Raw genomic sequence first — 25,579 nt, forward strand, 5'->3', positions numbered from 1 at the left:
AGATCCCACTGCTGTTTCTCTCCGGGCTTCAGTTCCTCATGTGAGAAATGGCTTGGCTCCGGGATGCTGGAAGTTGAGGGATGAGGCTTGTTTGGTAGGATTCCTATCTTCTTGCTCCCTTGGACTTCACCCAGGACACACATGATGTTCTGTGTGCTTGCTGTGTGTATGCAGGGAAATGGGGTTTGGAAGGCCGGCTCCGGGCTCTCAGAACTGACCTCTTGGCCCATTCTTCCCTTGTAGTGTCCACCCTGTGTCCATGGTGCCCGGGAAAGCAATGTGAGTGAATAGAGAGTGTGCAGGGTGGGGTGGGTGGGGGCTGGGAGTGGGCTAGTTGGCTTTCTGGTTAAAAACAAGTGGACCTCTGTGCTCTTATCACACTCCCTCCCTGCACATCCCCCAGAGCTGGACTTGACTCCCACCCCATCCCCACCAAGGGCTTCATGGAAGGAAGCCTCACGCCTTGTGATCCAGACAATGTATTGGGATCCGGGGTGAAATGGGGACAGGATAGTGACTGGTAGGGCTAGGACCTTGGTTGCTGATCCCGGCTTTCCACTTCCCACCAGGACTCAGGGCTGCCCTGCTTGAAGGCTTCCCACATCAGCTTGGAGGCCTTGAGAAGGGGAAGGCTGACTCAGGGTGGCACAGCTCGGCACTGGCCCCCAACCCCATGTTGGCTCAGGACCTCCCCTCATATCCCTCTCTAGCTGGCTCTGGTCCAGCCTCCTTCTGGGGTACAGAAGGACAAAGGAGAGGGGCTCGGTGTGAGCAAAGCTAGTACCCAACTGTACCTCTTCCGTGGGCGGCATAGGTCACCACTTTCCCATAGCCTGACATTCTGAATTGACATGCCACGTTAGTCTATAAAGGGCACAGCCCTGGTTACCCTCTGCTTCAAGCCCCCTGACCTTGGGGGACACAGGAAGTACTCCTCTGCTGCCTGGCCTTCTTTCCATCTAGCCCCCCACCAAATCTGGTAAGGCTGATGGTCCCCGGATATGCAGGAGTTACCATGGCAACCGAACAGCCCTGTAATCCTAACAAGTAGGGGGTGGGACTAGCTAAAGCCAGGCAGTTTAAAGAAGGTAGGTTAGACCCCTCTGCAAGTCTGACAGCCTTAGGATATAAAGTCAGCATGCTGGGTGGCCTTGGGGGTAGAGCTGTTGATCTGCTGGTGGTCTTGGATTTGGGGTGTTGGTCCTGCCACAATGCTGTGTGACCCTGTTTAATTGCTTGCCTTCTCTGCATCCCTGGTTTTTCCTCCATCCCTGAGGTACAATGTTTTCTTTGCCCCCCAGGTGACAGTCGGTCCCTCTGGACCCAAGGTGAGTCCAAGATGGAGAACAGGACATTCTTGCCCGCTTTGGAAGTCCCGGCCTGTCCCCACAGTGTGTTACCCCATGGCTGTGTGTTTCTATCAGGGCTACCCGAACCTGTATGTGTGGGGGGTGATTAGGTGTCTGTGTGTGTGTGTGTGTGTGTGTGTGTGTGTGTGTGTGTTGGGGAGAGTAGGGAGCTGTGTGTGTATAAGGATGTTAAAGGTGCCCCTTTTCTGAGTCCTACTGTGCATCAGGCTTTGGGCCTTGCATTGCACATCTCTTACCTTCCCCCCTCCTCGGGCATCCTGCGGGGAGGCCACTAGCATTTTACTTCATAAAAAACTGAGACTCAGCAGTGCCCCGTGTGGGCCTGGGGGTATTGGGGTGATAGTGTGGGGGTCTGGCTGTGTGCCTTCTGGGACACACGTTCACATGTGTGTGTGGCCCCCTGTGGCAGGGGGAGTGAGCCCTTGTGCCCGTGGGCCTGACAGGACCACAGAGGGCATGAGCGACGGGGTAGGCGGCACGCATGTGAATGTGGAGCTGTGTGCTTGTGGGTGCCCAAGGGTACATCGCACAGCCCCTGGGGCTGCCTTTGTGTGAGTGTTGCGTGAGTGCCAGGCTCCGTGCTGAGCACCTTGAGTGCACTGTCACCTTTCTTCCTTGACACAGCCCCCTGAGGAGGGGCTAACATGAGTCCCTTTTCTTTTTTTTTAAATTTTTATTTATTTATGATAGTCACACACACAGAGAGAGAGAGAGGCAGAGACACAGGCAGAGGGAGAAGCAGGCTCCATGCACCGGGAGCCCGACGTGGGATTCGATCCTGGGTCTCCAGGATCGTGCCCTGGGCCAAAGGCAGGCGCTAAACTGCTGCGCCACCCACGGATCCCCATGAGTCCCTTTTTATTGCTGAAGAGACTGAGTCTCAGAGAGGTGACATGACCTGCCCTGAGTCACATGCTAGTAAGCGGTAGGGGCAGGATTTGAACTCTGGCAGCCTGACACTCCCCATCATGGATCTGTCATCCCACATGTGTGTATCCATGCATATGTGTCCATGTGCCCCAGGCGAGCTGCGTGCGAGCTCGCGTGCTTGGGTAGGGGTGTGGGGAAAGTACCCTCTTTGTGAGACTATAGATCTGCCAAATATAGCCTCTTGGGGTGGGAGGGCCATATGGATGAATGCATATGGAATCCATATGCTGTGTGCATGCTTGGGGGTTGGGGCAGGCTGTGCTCATTTACACACCCGAGCGTGGTGGATGGGTGAAGACGGGCTGGGAAGAGCTTCGGCAGGTCTCCCATGTGCTCCCTCGGGTCCCAGCCCCTGTTTTGATCTCATTCACAGGGAGGGAAAGGTGAGCGAGGCCTGCCTGGCCCATCAGGCCCCAAAGGAGAGAAGGGAGCCCGGGTAAGTGCCCCAGCCATGCCCACTGCAGGGCCCTCCCCAGCTGTACCCTGGGGGTGGGCTGCCATGTGAACCATCCCATCAGCTCAGCCCAAATCCTGCAGCCTGGCCTACATGGGGGCTGATGGGTGGGGTCTTTCTAGGAGTCAGTTTACAGAGGCCTCTATTTTTTAGGGGACTGTGGGACTCTTGAGCCTATCCTTCTCAAAACAGGGTCTCACCCAGATCCCTGGTTCCCTACCTCTAGGGCAGTGACTGCGTCCGAGTCTCCCCGGAGGCCCCACTTCAGGTAAGACCTGGAGGTGGACGCCTGGGTGGCTCAGAGGCTTGAGCGTCTGAGGTTGTGATCCTGGGGTTCTGGGATCGAGTCTCGCATCGAGCTCTCCACAGGGAGCCTGCTTCTCCCTCTGTCTGTGTCTTTGCCTCTCTCTGTGTCTCTCATGAATAAATAGATAAAATCTTAATAAAGACCTGGAGGCAAGGCCAATATGGGGTCAGCCCCCAGAGAAGGGGCATGTGTATCCTTGCTGTCCACCAGGTGACCTTTTTATCTCCCACCCCTTATCTCCCTTCTCAGTGTGCAGAAGGCCCCAAGGGAGAGAAGGGGGAGTCAGGAGCCTTGGTGAGTGTGGGACTGAGGACAGGGCCGGGCAGCGGGGTCTTGGCCCAGCCTCCCCCTCTTTCCCTCACCCCTTGTCTTGTGTCCCCTCCTCAACTCAGGGACCCTCAGGACTTCCAGGCTCTGCAGGCCAGAAGGTAATGGGCCTGGATTTGGAGGGGCGGGTGCCAGGGAGGCCTGTGGGCCCTCAGACTTGAGGAAGATGTCTAAAATCTTGCCAGAGGACGGAGGGTACCATCCCCACAGGAGGCCAGAAGTGGCAATACTCTCTGTCCCTCCCTGTCACCCTGCCCTGTCCACGTGCCCCCACAGACTCCCTGGCCCAGAAGTTCTTTCTGTTGTCTACCTTCCTGTAGTGACTGCAGCCATTCAGTCTCTGGGGAGGCAGAAACTGGGGGTCGAGAAGCCAGTTGTCCTTCCTCCCGATAGGGCTGGTTTGGTTCTTCCAGCCCATTCTCTCAGCCCCCATCACTTTACCTTTTCCTTCCCCAGGGCCAGAAAGGCGAGAAGGGAGACGGAGGCATCAAGGGCTCTCCAGGAAAGCCAGGCCGCGATGTACGGTGCTCGGGACCCTTCCTCGCCACCACCCCATGGCCCTCAGTGAAATGCTGGAGTTAGCCATCAGAGTCCAACCTACTAGCCTTGCTCAGACAGGAGAACGGAAACCCAGGGAGGGGGAGGCTGTGCCCCAGGAAGCAGAGCTAGGAGGGGACAGAACAGGACCTGAACTCAGGCCCCCTGACTCCCAGCCTGACCCTTGACGTCTGATGCCCTGAGGTTGACATCTGATGACCTTGGGGCACAGGGCTGGAGTCTGGCTTTGGGGAGGGGTTCTGAGGGTGGGCAGCTGGGTGCGTACCCATCTCAGTGGGGCTGCTGTCCCAGGTGGTGCCAGGCCTCAGGCTCTTCTTCCACCTTCTACCCCACAGGGCCGGCCAGGGGAGATCTGCGTCATGGGGCCCAAAGGGCAGAAGGTGAGTTGTGGGTACCTGTGGGATGGAGAGTGGGTGGTGAGGCTGAGGCGATGGCTCTCTCACACCCACCTTGTCTGTACCAGGGAGACCCCGGTTTTGTTGGGCCTGAGGGGCTGGCTGGAAAGCCTGGACCCCCTGGCCACCCTGGGCCCCCTGGGATAGGACTTCCTGGGACCCCGGTGAGTACTCTTTGCCCCTCCTGCTGTTCTTTCCTCAGAGACTCTTCTCTGGTCTGGCCAGGGCTGGGGAGATAAGACTCGGTTCTGGGGCTCCTGGTTGGGGGAAGGGGCTTGGGTGGATCTCGCTATGATGTAGGGCCTCTGGGAAGCCTCTACCTGATGCTGTTCCTGCCCTCAGGGGGACCCAGGTGGCCCACCAGGCCCTAAAGGAGACAAGGTAAGCACAGGTGGGAGCGTGGCACTTGGGGAACCCCCTGCATGGTGGAAGGAGAGAGAAGGGGACCCAGGGCAGCAGGCATACGTGGAGGGAGGGAGCCAGGCATTCAGCTGAGAAGGCTGGCTTAGTTCAGCCAGGCCCCTCAGTGGGGATTGTCCCCCTCCCACTGCTTGCTGACTTGGGAGCCCTGGCCTGGGTTCTAGGCGCGGGGACAGGTAGGCCTAAGTCTAGTAATGACCAGAAAGGCCATAACCGGAGGGCCCAAGCCCCTTTTAAGGTCATATGCCTTGATGAGCAGAAAGCCCTGGAAATGTCTGACCATGTCTGTCTGCTCTGGCTCCTCTGGGGTCACCCAGATTCCTCTGGACCTGCTGCACTGAGGGAAGGGCTACACAGAGGCCTCATATTCTTCCTTCCTTTGCAAGGAGAAGGACTTGGGTTAGACGTGGAGAAGGACAGGCAGCAGGCAGGGAGTGCTTGCTGACCAAGCTGACCATGAGGAGATGGGAGATTTGGCTGAGATTGTACTGCCGATTCAGAGAAGGGACTGATGGGGAAGGGGTGGATGGGCCAAGGTCATGGCCAGGAGCCTCCCCCTTAACACTTCTTCTGACCACAGGGCAGCTCGGGGGTGCCAGGAAAGGAAGGTCCTGGCGGGAAACCTGTAAGTAGGCCCAATCTGGAGGGGGAGGAGGGTGTGTGGCCTACCATGCCCAGGGCTGCTCTGCCAAGGCCTCCAGAGAGAGGGGGGGCTAGGTCCTTGGGCCCTCTCGTTGGCATACCAGTCCCTCTGGCTGGCACTAACACCCACTGCTTCTTCTGACAGGGGAAGCCAGGGGTGCCGGGGCTGAAGGGAGAGAAGGTGAGATCCAGGCTGGGTTGCACCAGGATGGGGTGGGAGTGGGAGCCCCTCTCTGAAGGTGACACTGAGCATCAGGGGTGCTGGACTTTGTTGGTTCTTATGGGGTGTGTGTATGTGTGTGTGTGTGTGCGTGTGTGTGTGTGTGTGTGTGGTTACTGAATAAAGAGCCTGGCTTGGGAGTTAGACAGCTGGGTTTGGGTCCTGCCTCGGCCGCTCACATGATTAATGAATATTCCACTTAGCTCCTCTTCACCTGAGTGTCCACATCTGTAAATGGGACACCATGTCTTCCCATGGCTTGTTGCGAGGATGAGTTTTGTGATGTCCAGGAATCATAAGTGGAATGAATGAGTCAGTTGAACAGAGAGCCTCTCCAGTGTTCTTGCTGTCCACCTTAATGTTGAGGGTGGGGCCCCCCACCAGTGTCTAGCTGGAGCTCCTTGTCTTCCCCAGGGTCCACTTGTCTCTCCCAACTTGTCCACTCATGATCTCTCCCTTCTGCTAGGGTGACCCCTGTGAAGTGTGCCCGACACTGCCTGAGGGCTTCCAGAACTTCATGGGGCTCCCTGGAAAGCCAGGGCCCAAGGGGGAGCCAGGTGATCCTGCACCAGCCAAGGTGAGTGCCCAGGGTGGCCATGGAGGGGCCCCACAAAAGTCCTGGGAGTGTGATCCTGAGAGGAGTTGGGCACTTGACACAGGGACTGGGTACTGCTCTTGGCCATAGAAAGATTGTGGGCAGAGGGTCCCAGGCTCTTAGCTAGATGGGAGGGGGCTGAACCATAGAGTTTGGGGCTGGGCCAGAGGGCCCTCCAGGTCTCCATGGCTACCTCCTAGGGTTCTTGAGGAGCCTCTAAGATGCCTTTTGGGCAAGCTGGGGTGGAGCCAACCCTTATAGTGAGTGAGGCTGTGCCCTCCTCCTGGGACTGTGTTGGTTAGGGGTGGAGGAGTGGGCAGGGCTGGGTCAGGGTCCTCGCCTCGACTCCCCACTCCACTCCACTCCCTCACCCATACTTTCTTTCAGGAGGGCCTGGGAGCTGTTGGATGGAAAGGTGATCGGGTAGGTACTGGAACTTTCCAGTAGGGTAGCATAGCCTGGCCTGATTTCCTCCATGTGTTACATGGGTTGATTAGCCCTGGCTCTGTATGCTAATCTTGAGCCCCATAGGACCCCTGGGTATTTGAAAAGTTTGTGGTGTGTAACATTGTTGTCCTCGGGTATGGCCAGGAAATTGGGGTGCCCCTGCAGGCCCAGCCTCAGCCCATAAACCTTTTCTCCCTTACAGGGAGATCCTGGCATCCAAGGCCCCAAGGGAGAGAAGGTAAGGGAACACTGGCCCCCCTGGCTGCCCACCCCCCGACTGCTGGGAGCCTTTCCTGATTTTTTCTGTTCCTTCCCCAGGGGGACTCCTGCTCATCCTGCAGCTTAGCCGTAGGAGCCCAGCATCTTGGGCCCTCTACAGGGGCCAAAGGAGATGTGGGTTCCCCTGGCTTCGGTTTGCCTGGCCTTCCGGTGAGTGACCAGCCTGGCCCAGTCCAGCCGCATCTTTGCCACACGGGGAGCCTCCCTGGCTCCTCAGGCTCTGAGCCTCCAGGCAGAGACCAGGATGGAGGTCCCGACGCAGGTGTCCCCAGCCCGCAGCCTGGTTTCTCCCTCCTTCCCTCCGCTGCCCCAAGCTGCTTGCCCTAGGGCTCCCTCCTAGAACCTCCAAGTACCCGGCTGTGTAACAGAAGCAACTGTCCAGCTACCTGCCTAGTTGTGGCATTCGTAATTCCAGGCTGGCCTTTCTCTTGCTGGGTGGACACTGGGACCGTGGAGTCTCAGAGAGGTGGGAGTGGGAGGATGCTCTAATTGTGACTTGATTGTTTTTTTCAGGGGAAAACTGGGGCTCCAGGGCCAGCAGGGCTGAAAGGAGAGAAGGTGAGATCTGGGTTAGCCACCAGGGGCACCCGGGCTTCTTGGAAGGGAGGCAGGGAGGCAGGGAATGGGGTGGATACAGACAAGAGCTCAAATCCACAGCGAGAAAAATTCATCAGTGCTTGGCAGACGGGAGTCAACGAACCTACTTGTGAGAGCCCTCATGTTCTCCACGGGAATTCCTTAGTGTTGTATTTTCTATTTTATTGATGATCTAAAACAATTAGGCACGTGTAAGGCTACCTTTTAATAAAATAACCGTATTTAACTCTCCTTTACCACTTACAATGGGCTGGGCACTGTTCCAAGCGCTGGTGCGTGTATTAACTGGTTTCATCCTCCTAAAACCTTATGGGGGAGCTACTCCATTATTCTCGTCCTACGGTTGAAGAATCGGAGACAGAGAGGGCCAAGTCAGTTCCCCAAGGTCACATGGGTGTTTGAGTGTAGAACTGGGAGCTGAGCCTAGGAATCTGGCTCCGGAGTCTGTAATCTTCGCCGCTCAACTTCGGGGCCCGTGTTCACATTTGTATTTATGATAGTGTCGGAGACAAATGACAGTGTTGAACTTACAAGGCGGCGTTGCTCAAATGAGGGCTTCTGGGGGTGGACGAGTGTTCAAGGGTGACAAACACTGAAATATATGTTTAGACTCTGCTCTGTCAGGCAAACCACACCTGTCATTTCTCAGATGGAGCTTTGTACCCCTGCCTCACGGCTGCTTCCTCTCTGGGGTGTCCCAGCCTCAGTAAATGGCGTGTCCCCTCCCCCCACTCCTCAGGCCCCAAACCTGCAGCATCCTAGATCCCTGTCTGCTCCTCCATCTGACAGTCCTGCCAACAGCATCTCTGTTGACGTCCCCTGCTCCTCTCCACCTCCACGCGCACCACCGTGGTCTGAACCCCATCGTGGCTCACCAGCCTGCACCCACCAAACCCGTCCACGGCCTGTTTGTCATCCAGCAGCTAATATAACCTGACCTTGTAAAAAGAACTTGAGTTTCATTATTTCCCTGCTTAACATCCTTCACGACTGACTCTGTACCAAAGTCCTGCTACGCCTTACAAGACCCTGGACAGCCGGCCCCTGCCTGCCTTTCTCCTGGCCCTCCTCTCCCTGGTTCTCAGCCTCCTTCCACTCAGGAGCACATCAAGACCATTCCCACCTCTTAGATTCTGTACTCGTGACTCCCACCATCTAGTACGTTTTTCCTCTCTACTCTCCCCTGCCGTGCTTTTGCTGGCTGGCCTGATTCTCATCTTTCTGAGAACTGTCATGGTCAACTCTTCTCTGACCATCCTGTCCAGAATGGCCTCCCCATCTCACCTCCCTGCCTGTTTCCTCCATGGCACTCATCGCTGTTTGGTGTTATGGTAACTTAAAAAGTTCTGGTTGTCCCCCACAAGTGTATAAGCTCCACGAGGTGTTCGTGCATGCTGCTCACCGCATCCTACCAACACCTGGCCCCGTGCACAGATGTGGAGGTGTCTGGTGCACGGCTGTTGGATAACTGAATTAACGGTCATTGTGTGCGGGGTGAGGGCTGTGTATGGGGCTGGGATTCTGGGAAGTGAGGCTGGGGGCAGGAGCCTGCCACAGACTCTCTGGGGGACCTTGGGGAAATCCCCTGCCCGTCCTAGGCCTCAGTGTTCCTAGCCAGGAAGGGAGAGAGGTAGTCTAGCAGTCCTCACAGGCTACTTTTGCGGTTTGTGGTTTGGGATTGACTCAGCACCTGTAATGCCTCCTTACTTTGACCCCATGTTTTCTGCTTTGTCCTCAGGGTAATTTTGGGGAGGCAGGGCCAGCTGGCCGCCAGGTAACTGTGCTCGGCATATGACAATTCTGGGACAGCTCTGGGGAGAGGGAAACATGGGAGGTGCTGCCTGCTGCTGCGGGGACAACAGGCCTGGGCTGTGCCCTAGCATAGCCCGGGGAAGGTGCTAGGCCTCACACATGGCCTTTTTTCTAATCACACAGGGGCCTCCAGGGCCAGCGGGACCCACAGGCACCAAAGGGGAGAAGGTGAGTCAGGGGATATGCTCCACGCTGCAGTGGGGAGAACTTCTTGTACTAATTCAAGCCCTTTGAGGCTCCCCACTGCCTAAGGGTAACATCTTCTTCCTTAGCATGGCGTTCGAGACCTTGATGATTTGGCCCCCACCTTCATTTGTTCCCTGTCCTCCCAAAATCTCTCCTGAGATATCCCTCACCCAGCAGAGGTGCTATATCGGGCCCAGCTCTATTCCCCAGCCCCAGATTCCAAGCCTGGCCCGGGATCCCCCAACCCTGTGTCCTGGCTTGGCAGGGGGAGCCTTGTGAGCCGTGCCCAGCCCTGTCCAAGCCTCAGGACGAGGATGGCTATGTGGTGGCCTTGCCTGGTCCTCCTGGAGACAAAGGAGAGCCTGGGCCTCCAGGCTTCGGCTTGCCAGGAAAACAAGTGAGTTCCCAGGTTGTTGCAGGTGGGGCTCAAAGTGAGGAGGGACCCCTGCGTGGGTCTCTTGGCTCCCTGGACAGTGGGGAGGAGCTGGGAGTGGGCGGAAGGGTCAACCAGAGGCAGCTGGCCTCAGGGACCTCAGCCCTTCACCCTGGGACACAGCCTGGCAGGGTGTAAAGAGCACCAACTTGGGACCAGACGGGCCTGAGTTTAAATTCTCTTTTCTGCCTTTTCCTCACTCTATGACTTGAGCCAGTTCCCTTTCCTCTCTGTGCCTGTTTCCTCTGCATGGTGGCGCCGTGGAGCCTAGGAGTGATGTGTGTGAAGCACTTGGCAGCACACGATAGGCATTCAGAAAGTGATAGTTACCGCGGGGCCAATTATTGTTACCGCTTTCCTGATAGCAGCGAGCACTGCCATAGTGCACGCTCTGTGCCACGCGCTGCTTCACGTGTGCTAGCTCGTCTAACCTCACAGGGACTCTCAGGAGAGAGGCCAGCTGCATTTTTATCATCCCCTTTGACAGATAAGCAAACCGAGTCACAGAGAGGTTAAGTAACTTGCCCGGGGATCACCCAGGCAGGTCCCTGGCTCGTCTCTTCCCTTAATCTCTACAGTACTGCTTCCCTAGAACAGGGCAGAGATTTTGGTCTGTGTTCCGTACTGTTGTATTCCCTGGGTCTGACAGTGCCGGACGTTTAGGGGTGTCCGCTGTGAGTGACTGGGTGCTAGAAATGCTTTCTCCCCAGGGCAGGGCCGGAGAGCGTGGACTGAAGGGGCAGAAGGTGAGAACCTCGTGCGCGTGGGGGGGCACTGCCTCTCTGATGAGCCTGCCACCTCCTTTTCCTGATTGCCCCGCACCTACTCCCCACTCCCTGCACAGCCTTCAGCCCCGTTGGAGGGCTCCGAGTGCCTTTAGTCCCCAAGAGGGCAGTCTGGCCCCCAGCTGGGTCACCTCTGCCCTCCGTGAACCCTACTCCTTCCAGGGTGATGCTGGGAATCCTGGAGATCCTGGAGTGCCAGGCACCATGGGGCAGCCGGGCCTGTCGGGAGAGCCTGGCGTTCGGGGCCCCGTAGGCCCTAAAGGAGAAAAGGTGGGTTGGGCAGGGGGTGTTTTGTTGCGTGAGCAAAAAAATAATCAGCCTGAGAGCTAACGAGGGGAAGGACTGCAGAGTCAAGCTGTGAGCCTTACAGGATACCAGAGTCACCGGGTGGAGAGGCCTCAGCCCTTCTCTCCAGCAGGCAGGAGAAGGGCGAGGAGTGTCAGCGGCTGTTTTATTTCCCAGACCAAGGCGGAGGCAGTGGATGGGCAGAGCTCTCAAGGGGCACAAGGGCTCCCTTTCTGATGCCTGCTGCTGGCCTGGCTGTCAGCCCTGGCTCAGGGCTCCTGGCTGTGTCTCTGACCAGGGTGACGGGTGCAGCGCCTGCCCCAGCCTGCAGGGAGCAGTGACGAATGTGGCGGGACTGCCTGGGAAGCCCGGCCCCAAAGGAGAACCAGGCCCAGAAGGTGTGGGCCGGCCTGGTAAACCGGTGAGTTCCGGCTGCCCACCCTCTGGTCTTTCTCTGCCTGAGCTTTGCCTTCTCTTCCACCTGCGGGACCCATGGGCCACCTGTATCTTTTAGGGCCAGCCTGGTCTACCTGGAGTTCAAGGGCCCCCAGGACTGAAGGGCATCCAGGTATGTGTTGGTCCCGGGAGCCTGAGCTGCAGGTATGTGTGGTGAGGGGTCGGGGTGGGCAGACACATGGGAGCATTGGGCCTGGAGTGGGGAAGATCAGCTACAGGATGGAAGTGAAGAGGTTAAGGGGAAGAGGTTGGAGAAAAACGTGTTAAGGGTGAGTGGGGAATCTCAAGCCAAGGATTGTCCTTCTACCTCTTCAGGGAGAGCCTGGGTCTCCAGGAAAGGGAGCCCAAGGGCCCCAGGTGAGTTTTTAGCCTTACCTTTGCTTACCTGCCCCCAGACCCCCCAGCACTTCCATTAGCCAGCTGCCCGCTCCTATCCATCTCCTGGCTACAGAGCTCTGCTTGCCCTCAGATGCTCAAGGGCACAGCTCTGAGATAAGGAATTGGGCAGCAGCCCTGGCCTGCCATTACTTCTGTGGAGGATCTTCCCTTTGCCCCCTGCCCCCTGCCTCTCTCATCCTCACAGTCTTCCTGGGGAGCTCTCTTGAGTTTGGCTGGTAGATACTCCCCACCCTGACCAGGTATGTCAGTGGGACAGGTTGGCTCGGGCAGCTGTGGCCCACTCTGTCTTTTCTGACTTGCAGGGGGAACCTGGAGTCCAGGGTTTGCCTGGCATTCAGGTACGTCTTTTCTGGGCCTGGAGGAGGCTGGGGTGGGGAGTGGGAAGGGGTCACTTTAGGGTAGGGGTTAACCAACTGCGCTTCCATCTGCAGGGATTTCCAGGACCTCGAGGGCCTCCTGGTCCCACTGGAGAGAAGGGCGCCAAGGTGAGCCTCTGCCTCATAAGGCACTAACCCTGAGATCCTTTGGAGTGCCCTGGAAGAGGGGACAGAGGGCACAGGACCTGTGACATGCCTATCACAGGGCCACCCCAGACCTGGTCTGATACATCTCAACTGCCTGGTTGTCCCTTTTAGCCTCTGTGTCCTCTCTTTTATAGGGATCTCCGGGGCTGAAAGGAGCTGCTGGGCCTATGGGGCCCCCTGGTGCCAGTGTCTCTGGGCCTCCGGTAAGGGTCCTCTCTGCACGCTGTGCTGGAGGTCTTGCTGGAGCCAAGGCTTTTGCTGCTGGGAAAAGGGCATGGGGCTGACCCCACCGGGGCTGGCAGCATGGGGCATGGGAGGAAAGAAGCCCAGCCTCCGAGAAGGAGGGCCACATTGCCTGGACTGGGGCACCTGACCACGGACATTACTTATCATCACAATTTTTGGAGCAGTGACAGCTTAGCCTTGTGCTAAGCTCTAGACCAACAGAGATTCACTTAAACCTCCCAATATCCCAGTAAGGGAGTGGCTATGATTATCCCTGTTTCATAGATGAGGAAGCTGAAGGCCAGAGGGTGAGGAGTCAGAGTCAGGACTTGAACCCAGGTCTGCCTGTCGCAAAGCATGTATATTAACTCACCCACCCCCCACTTCAGACCCTGGGTCTTGGGGGATCTCTAAATGGCTGCTGCCCCATAGACCTATCCACGCCGATGGAAATGTTCTGTTCTGCTCTGCCCGAGTGGGTAGCCACTAGCCACATGTGGCTATCGAGTGCTCGAGCTGTGGCCAGTGTAACTGAGGAGCTAAATTTTAAATTTCATTTAATTTTAATTAACTTAAATTTAAATAAGCACACGTGACTATGGGCTACCCTACTGGACAGCACAGGTGTCTCGAGACCAGCAATACTTTCAACTTCATTACCCTCAAAGACCTCTCTTTATGACCGTCCCACTAATGATTCCATTTTAAAAGATGTGTCTATTGAACAAATCACATAGATTAAGTAATATTAAATGCATTTGCTCACTTTCATTCATCAAATACCTGTATAATAGTCTGCTTCCACTCCACATGAACCTACTAGACTTGTACGAGATGGTATAATTCTAGCCTAAATCAAAGAAACACTACCTTCCAGCCAGCCTGTGCCATGCCAGGTTGTGAGCAAATGTGTAATTTCCTTGGGCTTTTGGTAATGTTGAAAATAGCCCAGTGAAGGATATCTTTTCTGTCTTTATGGATCCCTAGAGAAATTTCCGTTCCAGTTTGGCAATCACTGATAGAGCCCCCTGAGGGAGCCCTAAGCCCAGAGGGGCCAGGAACCTGTCCATGTCCACACAGCCAGTCTGTGCGGCCCGGTAGAGCTGGACTGCCGGGGCACCTGCCACACTGTGCTCGTGGTGTGACCCAACATGAGTGACAGCCTTTCAGAGTCTCCAAATTCTTGGTGAAAAATAAAAGCAGAAATTCCTGTCTCGGTCTAAGTCATCGGAGGTAACCTTTGTGACAGAGGACAGAGTGTGTGTCAAGCGCTTAAGTGGGGGTGGAGGGGGGGGAGAGGGGACCTCGGGCCTCCTGTAGCTGGTGCAGTCGTGCTGGGGAATCTATTACAACATTTCTTGAAGCCTGAGTTTTCTCACCTGTAAAGCAGAACAGTACTGTCCTGCAAGGCTGGGAGGGGGATCCCACTCTGTTGTGACAGGCACTTGGCCCAGTGCCTGACACCCAGAAGGTGCTCAGGAAATGCCCGTCTCCTCCTTCCTCTGCTCCTTGTCTCCTGCGCCAGAGGCCCTTCTTTCCAGGACATGGGCTATTGCCCTCCCCTACAGGTGGGCCCCGTGGCTGGCTGCAGACCAGGCTCACCACTGACCCTAGGCTCTCTCCCTTCAGGGCCCTGATGGACAGCAAGGACAAACTGGACTTCCAGGAGCAAGGGGGATGCCAGTGAGTATGATGTCTCAGGGCAGCAGGAAGCTCTAGCAGGGGGAGTCTCACCTCCACACCCCATCTACTCACCTCGCTGTGTTTCTTCCCTGCAGGGTGAAAAGGGACCTCAGGGAGAGAAGGTGAGTCCCAAGGCCCTGTGGCCAATATGTGGGGAGGTTAACAGTAGCCCCGCCCCCTAGGGAATCTGTACACATGGGACTGGCTCTGGAACGGGGGATGGAGGCTAAGGAGTCATCCTGGTCTCCTTGCTACCCCCAGCTCCCTGGTTCCAGGAAACAGGGGCCCTGCACAAACATTTCTCATTTCACCTGGTTGCTGGCCCAGGGCACAGCCAGGATCTTGGGAGACCCAGAGAGCTCCAAGGCACCCATAGGGGCAGCTGCATTTGCAGATGGGGCCTAAGTCAGAGGCCAGGGCAGGAGCTAAGTTGGGGAGGACCAGTGGTGAGAGGGCAGAGGTGTTGGGGGACGGGTCCCTGCCAAGGGGAGCAGGACAACAGTGGCCAAGCCGTGAGTGTCCTGGAGGCAGAACACCTGTGTCGCAACTGACACTGAACCCAAACCAACAGGAATTACAGTACTTGGGGCTTACCCAGAAGCCAGAACTTGGGGCTGAGGGCTTCCCAGTGGCAGGAACTCTGTGTATGTTCATCCATTCCACCCTCCTGACAGTCTCTGCGTTTGGTGCTATTGCCCTCATTTTACAAATAAGGACACTGAGGCTCGAGAGGGTTGAACAGGTTGCCCAAGGACACAGTCATAAGAGGCAGATCCTGGATTTAAACCCTGGCCTCTTCATCCTAGAACCCGGGCTGCCTCCCAGATGTTGGTTTCCAGAAGGTCCTCCATCCTTGCCCCCTGCCCCTACTCTGACAAAGGCTCTTGTCTTTTCAGGGCGAGCCAGGGGAGTGTTCCTGCCCCTCTCGGGGGGATCCCATCTTCTCTGGCATGCCGGTAAGTGGTGCTGAGAGCCCTTCCCCCAGCCGGGGGCGAGGCCTGGCTTCCTGTGTTGGCTCAACATGCGAGGGCCCCCGCAGGGCTTTGCGACCCGGCCAGCTGCCTCCCCACGCAGCTCTGCGCTTGGTGTGGACGTTGCCTATAACCTCTCCCTTCTTTTGCGACCCCCACTCCCACCCAGGGTGCTCCGGGACTTTGGATGGGCAGCTCCTGGCAGCCGGGCCCGCAGGTGTGTGTCGCTTGTCTCCTCTGTCTCCACGTGTCCGCCAGCGCCCCACGGCTTGCCCACCCTAATGCTGTTGCCCCCCAGCAGTGGGGCAGAGCTTTCTTTGGGGTCTGATTGCTTCTTTTCTCTCTCAGGGTCCCCCAGGGGTTCCCGGACCACCTGGCCCTCCTGGAATGCCTGGGCTACAGGTAAAAGGGGAGAGAGAATGGGAGTTTGGGAGGGAGGGTGGCAGGGTGGCAGGGCTTGGGCTGTGTGCTGCGCCTCCACCCAACACCTATGCATGCCATCCTCACTCCTCTCCATTCCTGCTCCCCAGAGCGGCATAGGGAGAGGGCCATTGATCCCTTAGGGCAGGCTGTGGGCAGTCCCCGCCTTCTTGAGGAACACCCTGCTGTGTGTTGGCCCAGACACCCTACTGACTCTCGGGCCAAGCTCAGCCCTTGGTCAGCTGTCAGGAACCCAGAATCTGGGTCCAACAATCCTTTACGCTCCTGTGGCGCTCCAGTGTTCTGGAGCAGCGTGCGACATTCATTTGTGCAACAAATATCTTTGCACATCCGCTAAGTTCCGGCCACTATTTTAGGTGCTAGTACCATAGCAGGGTGCAAAAATAAAAATCCCTGCCCTCTTAGAGCACACATTCTAGTAAGTGAGGCAGACAATAGGCAAGATAGAGAAATAAAATGGAATACAGCCTGTTGGAAAGTGATCTGTGGTGAGGAGGAAGATAAAGCAGGGTGTGGGGTCAGAAAGTAGGAGGAGGGCAAGGAAGATGTTTGAGAAGAGGGTTGGAAAGAATCCAGACTTACAGGAAATGAGTGAGTAGGCCCGTGAGGGAGAGCGCCTGACAGTGAAAGCAGGTGCAAAGGCTTGGGGGCGGAACTGGGCCTGACAGTTGGGGGAATAGCAGGGAGGCCAGAGACAGGGAAGGGAGAGCAGTGGGAGTGGAGATCCATGTGGCACAGTGATGAGACAGTGCATTCCAGAGCCCGTCAGCCTGACTTTGAATCCCAGCTCTGCCGCACGCTAGCTGTGTGATGCCGGGCAAGTTACTCACCCTTTCTGTCTCACTTCCTTCATTTGTTAAGTGAAGATAATTACAGCATGTACCTCATGGGGCCTTTGTGAATTTTAAACAAGTTAACATGTGCAAAACATGTAGAACCGTGCCTGGCACATAGTAAATGCTTCGGAGGCATTAGCGATCATTAGGCCAGTGATGACTTTTATTATTTTATATCCATTCTCTCGTTAATTTGAGTCTCACATCAACTCTGATAGGCAGATGGTGTTATCCCTAAGTCTCAGTTGGGCAAATGGGCTCCGAGAGGTGAAGTATCTTGCCTGAGGTCATGTGGCTAGGAATTGGCAGCGCTGGACTGGGCTTCCCTGGTGCCAGGCATCTTCTCCTCGCTGCCGCTGACCTGCAGGACAGTTCCCCAGCAGCGTACAGACCAGATCCTATTCTCTGAAGGTCCTAGGAGGGAGAGGCAGTGGCTTCTGCATATCTGGCTCCCAGCTCCTGAAGAAAGCAGAGCAAAATCACGTGGAAGCTTTTTACAAACTGCTCCCCTACCCCCTACCTCCCGCCCTGGAGATTTTATACATCCCCCGCTGCCACCCTGGGGGTGAGAATCTGTTCTGATGAGTCCCCATTGCTGATGGGAGTCTCTGCCGGGATCCAATTCTCTCTGTCTCATCAAGAGCTCAGAACTAGAGCCAACTCTCAGTCCCCCATGGGCCAAGCACACATTTACCAAGTGCCCCAGCATCCTGCTGCACCGCCAAGAAATGGGAGTCTGTCTGCAGGGGTCTTGCAGTTTGCTTGGGGAAGCATGAGAGTCATTGCAAAGTGACCCATTAACACACTGATGGAGTGTGAACCCTGCCAAGAGATGAGGGTGGAGAACAAGGCAGAAAAGAGTAGCGGCAGAGTCTGGTCCCAGGCACTGGAGTCCTCGCCCCGAGCCAGTGCCGGAGACCAAGCCGAGGCGGCCATGAATAGGCACCTGCCCTGTGCCAGGCAAGATATGGCTCTTCCTTGTCAGGTTGGCCCTGCAGTCCTTTCAAGGAAGGGAGGGCCCAGCAGCTCCTGTATTCAGGCTCAGAAATGGGCCGGGAGAGAGAGAGAGAGCATTTATTTGCTCAAGTAATGTAATTTCTTGTAATTTCCATCCATTTCCCAGAAGGGGAAACTGAGGCAGGGAAGTCAAGCAATGTGCCTGAGGCCACGTAGTAGCTAGTGAGTGGGTAGCTCTTGGCTTCTCTGGTAGGACAACAGGTGGGACATTTAGTTCCAGGAGGGCAGGGCAGGGAAGTCAACCAAGTATCAGGCTTGAACTAACCCACGGGCAATGGCAGGTGGAGCAGAGCAGATTAATTTAGGTGCATGAGGATCACGAACAGGTTCGTGGTGTCTTCCCTGCGCCAGGCACTGTCCTCAGCCTGTTACCTTGTGAACCCACTCAGGATGCAGAACTGGTGGCACAGGAGCTTGCGGGAGGGAGGCTGACGCCAGTCCCCTTGGGCCTTGGTAGGGCCTGGCCTGGAGCAGAGAGGGCTCGCAGGGGAAGGTGGCGTGTTCTTCTGTCGTTGGGAGCTGGGACTTGAAGGGAGGCCAGCTCTCAGTACTGGCCAAGGAATTCCCGGGCGGAGAGAGCCGGGTGTGCGGTGGTGCGTTCACTCAACACGTATTTAATGCACGCCTCCTCTGTGTCTGGAACATACTCCCAGGCCTCCGTGGGGTATTTAATATGCAAATGTGCATTGAGAGCCCGCAGGGGTCACAGGGAGTCCGCGTGGCAAACACCTCACCTGAGTTCCTCACACTCACGGTGTCCTTTACGCCTCACTGTAAACCATCCTTGTTCCACAGATAAGGAAACTGAGGCACAGAGATTTTTTTTTCCAAGTAAGCTGGCAGAAATTACCAGTGAAGTAGTAAGGGGCTTACATCTGCATAGGTCTGGCTCCCAAGCCCCCACCTTGCTGTGTCCACAGGTGTTCTGGGGAATGTCTTTTGTGGAAGGTGCTGGAATAGTGGTTAAGAGTCAGTGGTCCTGACTCCAAATCTCACCTCTGCCCTTTGCTCTTTTTGTGACCTTGGGCAAGTTACTTAGCCTCTCTGAAGTCTTTGTTCTGCATTCAATCTCATTGAATCACCAACGCTGTGATTCAATGAGATTATAGAGGAGCTGTATGAGAAAGAAATGTCATTACTTATGATGTAGAAGCCCCTCTGCCTGGCTTTGGACGTTCCTCTAACTCCTGTTGGACTGGTTTTGCGGGGGGGAGGTCACCCTTCTGGACCTCCTCAACTGTCCCCACAAATGGTCTGGAGATTCTGAGCTAAGGATGGATGCCAGCCTTGCACCAGCCGGGCTCTCGGTTCTGCAGGAAGAAAAGGGGCAGTGGGGATGGTGGGCACGAAGCAGGGTGGCCTTCGGGTTCAAGTCCACTCACTCAGTATCTTCTTGGTGGCAGGGATTGCCTGGAAACACCGGTCTGCCTGGACAGCCTGGGCTCACCGCTGAACTGGTAGGTACTGGTGGGGCACTGTGGGCCCTGAGCAGCCCCCTCCCCACCATTCCCAGGGACGAGCTTGCCTGTGCCAGCTCCCTTAGCTGCAGTGGGGGCCCTCTTCCTTCCCTCCTGCAAGGCATGGAGAAGCCAGGGTGGCCTGTGGCTTCCTTCTGATCCCATCAGTCCCCGACCCCCTTCCCCTCACCTGCCTGAGCCCTCCCATCTTGTCTCCTGCAGGGGTCCTTACCAATCGAACAGCACCTCCTTAAGGTAAGAGGGTAAGAGGAAAGGAGGAGGAATTGGCAGAGAAGCCTCCTAAGGGGATCGCTGTGGGAAGTGCTCAGCACCACACAGGGAGAGCTGCAGACACGATGGGGCTGTTGGTGGGGGAACATGCGTTTTCCAAGCATCTGGCACCGAGGGTGACACAGGCCTCCTGTGCTTAGTCGCCTCTGGAAACAAGACCTGGATTCTCCTCTCCACCAGTTCCACATCCTCCGGGGTTTCTCCAGAGCTCCCCCCCCGCCATCCTGGTCACCCCCTTCTAGTACTGGCCAGCCAGAGCCCTGGACCTCCCGCTATCCCCGAGGGCCTGGTTAGGCCAGAGCATGAGGACTGCCTGCCCTGCCACCACCCACCCCGTCCCCTGCTTTGGACAGCAGATGTCTCCAGAAGTAGCTTCCTGTCGATTAACCTTCTGACAGCAGCTGCAGGTTGGATCACCATGGAGTGTGGCAATGAAGTCCCAGTTCTTCTCCCTTTGGCTCCTGGCAAGCCGAGGATACCCCAAGTCCTGCCCCTAGGCAGGTGATTGCATGACTCCAAATGCAGGATTCGACAAGTGCTCTGTGGAGGACCTCAAACTAGAACTGAGTGTGTGGTCTGGAGAAGGGGTCAGATGGCACCTCAGAGGAAGCCTTGGCCTGTGGACAGAGTGCCACCTCAGACCTAAGCAGAGCAGAGTCCAGCACAGGCTCCCACTTACCTGAGACAAGTCGCACTGTCTCTTTGAGCATCGGCTTTCTCATCTCCAGAATGCTTATAAGATTACCTGCCTCATTGCACTGTCAGGAGCGAATGTGATAATGTGCAAAGGCCTATTACAATGGCTGGCATCATGGGTGCTGAGTCAATGCCAGCCATTGTCACTGGGCTCTGCATTGAACAGTGAACGTAGATCCTGCCCAGAGGTCCAGGGACACTCCTCTACAGATGGGTGAACCAAGGAGCCCATGACAGTCAGGATCTACTGGGGCAGGAGGGCAAGCCACATCCCAGAGGGTGTCTGCAAAGGGCCTGGCTCCTCCTGCAGCTGCTCCTTTGCACCCTTGGGCAGAGAAGCTGTGGTTGGAGCCGGCCTTTTCAGCCTGAATCCTCGTGGCGTGTCCTCACAGTGGGTGCAGGTTGCAGGAACAGCCGGGACAGATGGTCCCTCTGCGGGCCCCTCCGCCTCCTCCCACACGCCTGTCTGGAAAGTGGCTTTGGCTTGGCCCCACAGAGCTGCTTCCTGGAGGAAACTCAAAGCCAGTGCTGGGATTGGGTCCCCTGAGGATGGAGCGAAGCTACCGCAGGGATGTGGCTGGGGAGAGAGAGAGTGTGTGGGCGAGGGGAGGGGGGACGGCTGGGCAGGGCCCCCTGGCTGAGCTCGGGGTGGGGTTCCCCCATTCGGCCCGCCCTGGCCTTCTGGGACCCATGCCCCACTGCCCTCTCCTGTCTCTCTCGTCAGAGCATCTGCGGGGACTGTGTCCAGGGGCAGACAGCCCACCCAGTGGGGCTCCTGGAAAAAGGAGAGAAGGGAGACCAGGGTATCCCCGGCGTGCCAGGCCTGGACAGCTGTGCCCGGGTAGGAGGCTGGGCTCCGGGGTGGCCTGGTGGAGGGAGAGCGCTCGGCTGCCTCACCTGACGGAGGGCCTCTTGTCCTCCTCAGTGCTTCGCGGAGCGGGAGCGCCCAAGAGCTGAGGAGGCCCGGGTGAGTGGCCCCTGCTCCTCGCCCGCGCCCGGGGCTCCCAGGGAGGGCCCTGGCTGCTCAGCTCACCGTCCCCATCCCACTCCAGGGAGACAACGGTGAGGGGGATCCAGGCTGTGCTGGAAGCCCCGGCCTGCCCGGTCCTCCGGGACTGCCCGGCCAGAGAGGAGAAGAGGTAAGGCCTCGGCCGGGCCCTGTCTGGGCAGGGCTCCAAGGGGGCTGGTTTCTCCATGGAAGTGGCCCTCAGGTCCTGGGGGTGGGTTTCATTCCTGCCAAATGTCCCCTGGGCCCTCCGGTGGCGCCCTGTCTCTTGGGAGTCCTTCGGGGGGCTCTGAGTCTCAGGTCACCTGGCATGTCTCATGGCTCTGACTCCCTTGCTCTGCTGGCACACTGGCCGCTCTTGGCCCAGAGGACACCTTTCTGCTCCCGCCAGCTGCTTCGCCTGCCCGCATCTCTTCGCTGGGGCTCGTTCCTTTGCCCCTTCCACCCTTTGCACAAAGATCACCTTCTCAGGGAGACTTCCCCTGACATCTTGAAAACTGACCACCGCCCCCCCCCCCCACCAACCTTAAAACCTCTAGTCCATGCGGTGCACGTGTCACCCTCTGAATACTATGTATTTCACTTATTTAGGAAATACATCTCAGCATCTGCTGAGCACCACATGCCAGCCCCTGTTTTATTCGTTACCGTCCACCTCTCGCCTAGACTGTCAGTGCCACAGGCAGGGATTTTTTATGTTTGGTTTATTGCTGTGTACCCAGCACCTGGGCTAGTGCCTGGGACATAATAGCTGCTCAATAAATGTTTGTTGGATGATTGAATGAACTGAATGAAAGGTGTACTATCAGCTAAAATGGCCCTGTTTTGCCATCCCTCTGTTGACTCTGGCTGTGGTGAGCTGGGAGGAAGGCTGCAGAGATCCTGGGGCTCTGTGGGGGCCTGAGCCTCTTCCTCCCTTTCCCTTGGCTTCCTTTGCAGGGTCCGCCTGGCATGAGGGGCTCCCCGGGTCCTCCAGGCCCTATTGTAAGTATCCGTGGTTTCCTGGCCCACTTGAGAAGCTCTTGAAAGGGTCCTGATGCCCAGACACCATTCTTCTGTCTTGTATCCAGGAAGCTGGGCAGGGCAGAAGGAGGGAAATTCTACTGCCCACTCCTTTCCCTCATCAGAGCATCAGTGGGGACTGTGGACTCCCACCACCCGAGCCCCTGGAACTGGCCTGCTCCATCCTGCTCTGCCTATGGTTCTGCTTAGGGGGAGGCCCTCAAGGGCACACCCTTGTCTCCCTGTCCCCATCCCTACACTGTCCTGCACAATGGTCCCACGCTCCCCAGCGGGAGGGCCTAGACTTCTGGCTTGTGGTCTTGGCTGCCAGGAAGGCGTGTGGCAACCTGACCAGATTCCTTCATGCCTCCACGCCACCAGTCGCTACAGGGGCTAGGGGCTAACACAGAACTGCCCCATGTTGCTCTGTAGGGCCATCTCTAGGGCAGGTCTACAGAGGCCAGACCAGGGATGTCTCCCCTGGAGTCCTCCATGGAGTTGCTATGGCAGGAAAGTAGAAGTTATCAGGGAAGACGGAAAGAACCAAAAATGCTTTCTTTGGAGAACAAGTGGCTGGTGGCAAGTCACCTTAGAAGCAGGGAGCCACCCAGCTGGGGGCATCTGGAGGTCAGGTTGCTGGCGTTGATGGGCTTGCACCCCAGCAAGGGTGTCCAGCTGGACTCGAGAGAACTTAGCAAGGGCCCTTTGACTCTGGGGGCTATTTCTTATCTCTGCTGATGGCGGAGCCATTCTTCCTGGAGCCAAGGGGAGGAGCGGGTGTCTTCAATGAGTCTCTTTTCCAGCCACCTTGGAAATATTCCTGTGATCTCCTCTCCCCACGACCCCCTGCCCCAGACGATGCCCAGGGTGACTGTGCTTATGAGTTGTGACCTGCCTGTCTCTCCCACCAGGGCCCTCCAGGTTTTCCTGGTGCTGTTGGCTCCCCCGGATTGCCTGTAAGAACCTAGCACTGCTCAGCCTCCCCCCACCACCGCCAGCCAGCTCTCTGTGGCTTTTGCTTGTCTCCCTTCCTGTGGAGCCCTCCCCCTCCCTCCTCCCCCTTCCCCCCTCCCCCCTCCATGTTTGTCTTTGGTCCCTGCAGGCACATAACGACACAGGTTCCCTGAGGGCCCAGCCGCTTGGACATCTTCCCAAGTCTCTGACTTCCTTCACTTCTCCCTCTGCTCCTGCTTCTTTCATCAACTCCCCACCCTCCCCTGCCCATGATCTCCCCCACACATCACTGCCCCCCCTCCCCCAACCCAGGCCAGGGAGCTGTTTCACCTTCTTATTTGAAGCTGGTGCCTCTAGGGGCCTCTTGATTCCTCCCTTCTCACTTCTGCCTCCTGCTTCTCCCACCTTTGCTGTTGACTAAAGATTTGCTGGAAGTAGTTCTTGGGGCCCTGCCAGGCACCTGGCACTGAGCCCGGCAGAGATGCCAAAGCTTTAGGGCTTCACATTGCAGGCTGGCACAGGTTGCTGCCCCGCTGCTCGGCAGGGCCGTCCACGGGCACCCCAGGGATCCGAAGGTAGCCCTGCTTGCACCTTTCCCATCGTCCTAGAGGAACCTCGCAGCTTCCTCCTCTTCCTCTCCTCTTCCTTGGCTCCAGGCCCCGTCTGCTGCTCCAAAGGCTGGGCGTGTGATGCCAGCCAGTCGGGTTTCTGGGTGTCGTGGGGCCCTGCCCCTCTGCGCCCGGCGCCCGGGTCTGCGCCTTCTGCCGGGTGTCGTTAATTGCTCTGCCTTCGTCATCGTCACAAGTGTGTTTAAATCATCCCCAGCCTCACTGTTGCTCCGTCCTGGGTCACGGAAACTAACCTCCTGTTTGTCGGATTTGGTGTTCCTGGGGCCTGGCTCCTCTCCTCCCAGGCCTGGTGATGGAGGCTCAGGGAGCAGGGCCCTGCCTTGTCACAGCTCCATCTGTCCCCACGTCCTCATCCTGGCCGGACCTTGTCTGTTTCTGCTTGCTTGGGTGAAGGGGCCATCTGTCCGTCTAGCCATCTGTCTTGTGTTGTGGAAAGGTTTGGGCACCGTCTCGTGAGGGCACGAGAGAGAAGGGGCAGACACAGCCCCTTAATGCTGTGGCGAATCCACAAAGGTCAGGGTGAGGGGTGGGGGCTCTGGCTTTGATCGAAAGTGATACCCCTTTCCACCCCAAAAAGTGACAGTGACTGCTCTGGAGGGAGCAGGCTGCTCTGGGGGCCTTCCCATGTCTCTCCCCTGCATCCCTAAAAGAAGGTGACTTGTGGCTGGGGGTGGGGGTGTACAGGTAAGTGTTGGGTTTTCAGTGATACATTTTGGTAGCAGAACATCACAGAGGGATACCTGTCCTGACAGCTGCCCCTTGGGGGAGCACACACGTGTCAACCCCCTAAAGATACACCCCAGCCAGTTCCCGAAGTAGGGCACATCAGTGACAGTCACCTGCCTGAGAGGTACCCTCTGAGCGTCACCTACCTGGGGAGGGGGAGCATATCTCTGTAGTTACCTGTCTTGGGGGTATGTTCTTAGAGGTACCCCTAGGTGGGAGTCTATGCCTCTCACAGTTATCCTTCTGGGGTATACCCCATGGTCACCCTGCTGGGGACCCTGGAGTGGAGGCATCAGCAATGCCCAGCTCTGCTGGCCTGGGGATGGAAGGCTGCAGGACAGAGAAGAGGAGTTGGGGGCTGGGTGGGGACTGCCCTCCCCGGCAGGTCCTCATGATTTTTCTCTCCAAGGGTCTTCAAGGGGAGCGAGGCCTCAGGGGCCCGACAGGAGAGAAGGGAGAACCGGTAAGCAGGCACTGGCCGCTCGGGGAAGGAGATGGTGAGCAGCCCTGGGGAGGCAAATGTGGGCCCTCGGGGATAGTTGCCAAGTGGACGATGGGAGGCCGACTCCTTCTGAAACTGTCTGCCCTGAACCCTCAGATTGGGGGTCTTCACACCCCATCAGGATCAAAGGAGGCTGAACTCCAAGTGCCCTGACTCCCTAGAAGGGGCAAACAGGCCCCCGGCCCCCTCCTGGCTTCCAGCAGCTTCCTGGCAGCTCCTCCCTCCATCCTCCTCCTGCAGCATTCAGTTGGCCCTTCCACGCCCCACTTTCCCACTCCCCTTCTCATCCTCCCTGCTCTGGGCCTTTTCTCTGGCTCAGCTCCCAGGGTTCTGGCCGGGCTGGCCCTGTCACCCAGCCCCACGTTCGTGGTGGCGGTCTCAGGCAAAGGAACCTGGGCCTCTGGGGGTGTGCTTGCCCAGGTGGTGGCTGCCCTGGGATGGGCATCCTGGCTATGGCTACTCTATTTTCCCCTGGTGAGGGGAGACAGAAATGTTGAGGGGCTTGTCCATAATGTCAACCTTTCTTTGTAGGGTCCTCCAGGGCAACCTGGCTACCCAGGCGCCATGGGCCCCCCAGGACTGCCTGTGAGTATGGGGATGCTGGCGTGGCTTAACAGAGCCTCAGGGTGGTGGTCGGGATGGGAGCAGGCTGATGCATCTCCCCAGCAGGCTCCCTCCCTCATAAGCATTTTGGCCTGTGCCTCTGCCAGGCTGTCGGTGAG

At 57.2% G+C, this 25,579-nt stretch overlaps 1 protein-coding gene and 1 long non-coding RNA gene across 7 annotated transcripts in view; one reads left to right on the plus strand and one right to left on the minus strand.

Moving 5' to 3' along the window:
• Positions 1-25,579, plus strand: part of COL16A1 (collagen type XVI alpha 1 chain) — a 49,092-nt gene that overhangs the window by 8,032 nt on the left and 15,481 nt on the right. For 3 of the 6 annotated variants that reach the window (XM_025448051.3, XM_025448053.3, XM_025448052.3), the window contains 42 exons: positions 244-279; positions 1,302-1,328; positions 2,674-2,736; positions 2,981-3,022; positions 3,311-3,355; positions 3,454-3,489; positions 3,845-3,907; positions 4,282-4,326; positions 4,410-4,505; positions 4,684-4,722; positions 5,342-5,386; positions 5,549-5,584; positions 6,090-6,200; positions 6,606-6,641; positions 6,868-6,903; positions 6,984-7,094; positions 7,458-7,502; positions 9,280-9,315; positions 9,477-9,521; positions 9,805-9,936; positions 10,683-10,718; positions 10,920-11,027; positions 11,341-11,463; positions 11,557-11,610; positions 11,814-11,855; positions 12,200-12,235; positions 12,329-12,382; positions 12,556-12,624; positions 14,276-14,329; positions 14,425-14,451; positions 15,226-15,285; positions 15,470-15,517; positions 15,649-15,702; positions 18,998-19,051; positions 19,274-19,306; positions 20,763-20,879; positions 20,964-21,005; positions 21,091-21,177; positions 21,984-22,028; positions 22,958-23,002; positions 24,765-24,818; positions 25,389-25,442. In XM_025448051.3, coding sequence (XP_025303836.3) covers positions 244-279; positions 1,302-1,328; positions 2,674-2,736; positions 2,981-3,022; positions 3,311-3,355; positions 3,454-3,489; positions 3,845-3,907; positions 4,282-4,326; positions 4,410-4,505; positions 4,684-4,722; positions 5,342-5,386; positions 5,549-5,584; positions 6,090-6,200; positions 6,606-6,641; positions 6,868-6,903; positions 6,984-7,094; positions 7,458-7,502; positions 9,280-9,315; positions 9,477-9,521; positions 9,805-9,936; positions 10,683-10,718; positions 10,920-11,027; positions 11,341-11,463; positions 11,557-11,610; positions 11,814-11,855; positions 12,200-12,235; positions 12,329-12,382; positions 12,556-12,624; positions 14,276-14,329; positions 14,425-14,451; positions 15,226-15,285; positions 15,470-15,517; positions 15,649-15,702; positions 18,998-19,051; positions 19,274-19,306; positions 20,763-20,879; positions 20,964-21,005; positions 21,091-21,177; positions 21,984-22,028; positions 22,958-23,002; positions 24,765-24,818; positions 25,389-25,442 — 2,421 coding nt within the window. The remainder of the gene's footprint in view (positions 1-243; positions 280-1,301; positions 1,329-2,673; positions 2,737-2,980; positions 3,023-3,310; positions 3,356-3,453; positions 3,490-3,844; positions 3,908-4,281; positions 4,327-4,409; positions 4,506-4,683; positions 4,723-5,341; positions 5,387-5,548; positions 5,585-6,089; positions 6,201-6,605; positions 6,642-6,867; positions 6,904-6,983; positions 7,095-7,457; positions 7,503-9,279; positions 9,316-9,476; positions 9,522-9,804; positions 9,937-10,682; positions 10,719-10,919; positions 11,028-11,340; positions 11,464-11,556; positions 11,611-11,813; positions 11,856-12,199; positions 12,236-12,328; positions 12,383-12,555; positions 12,625-14,275; positions 14,330-14,424; positions 14,452-15,225; positions 15,286-15,469; positions 15,518-15,648; positions 15,703-18,997; positions 19,052-19,273; positions 19,307-20,762; positions 20,880-20,963; positions 21,006-21,090; positions 21,178-21,983; positions 22,029-22,957; positions 23,003-24,764; positions 24,819-25,388; positions 25,443-25,579) is intronic. The other 3 variants (XM_025448055.3, XM_025448056.3, XM_025448054.3) reach the window with 3 other exon arrangements.
• On the minus strand, positions 16,727-24,273 carry LOC125754218 (uncharacterized). Its single transcript, XR_007407874.1, has 2 exons — positions 23,331-24,273; positions 16,727-17,036 (listed from the first exon to the last, which is right to left on the minus strand). It is a non-coding gene; the product is annotated as an uncharacterized LOC125754218 (long non-coding RNA).

The sequence above is a fragment of the Canis lupus genome, chromosome 2 (genome assembly GCF_003254725.2).
Source record: "Canis lupus dingo isolate Sandy chromosome 2, ASM325472v2, whole genome shotgun sequence".
NCBI lineage: Eukaryota > Metazoa > Chordata > Mammalia > Carnivora > Canidae > Canis > Canis lupus.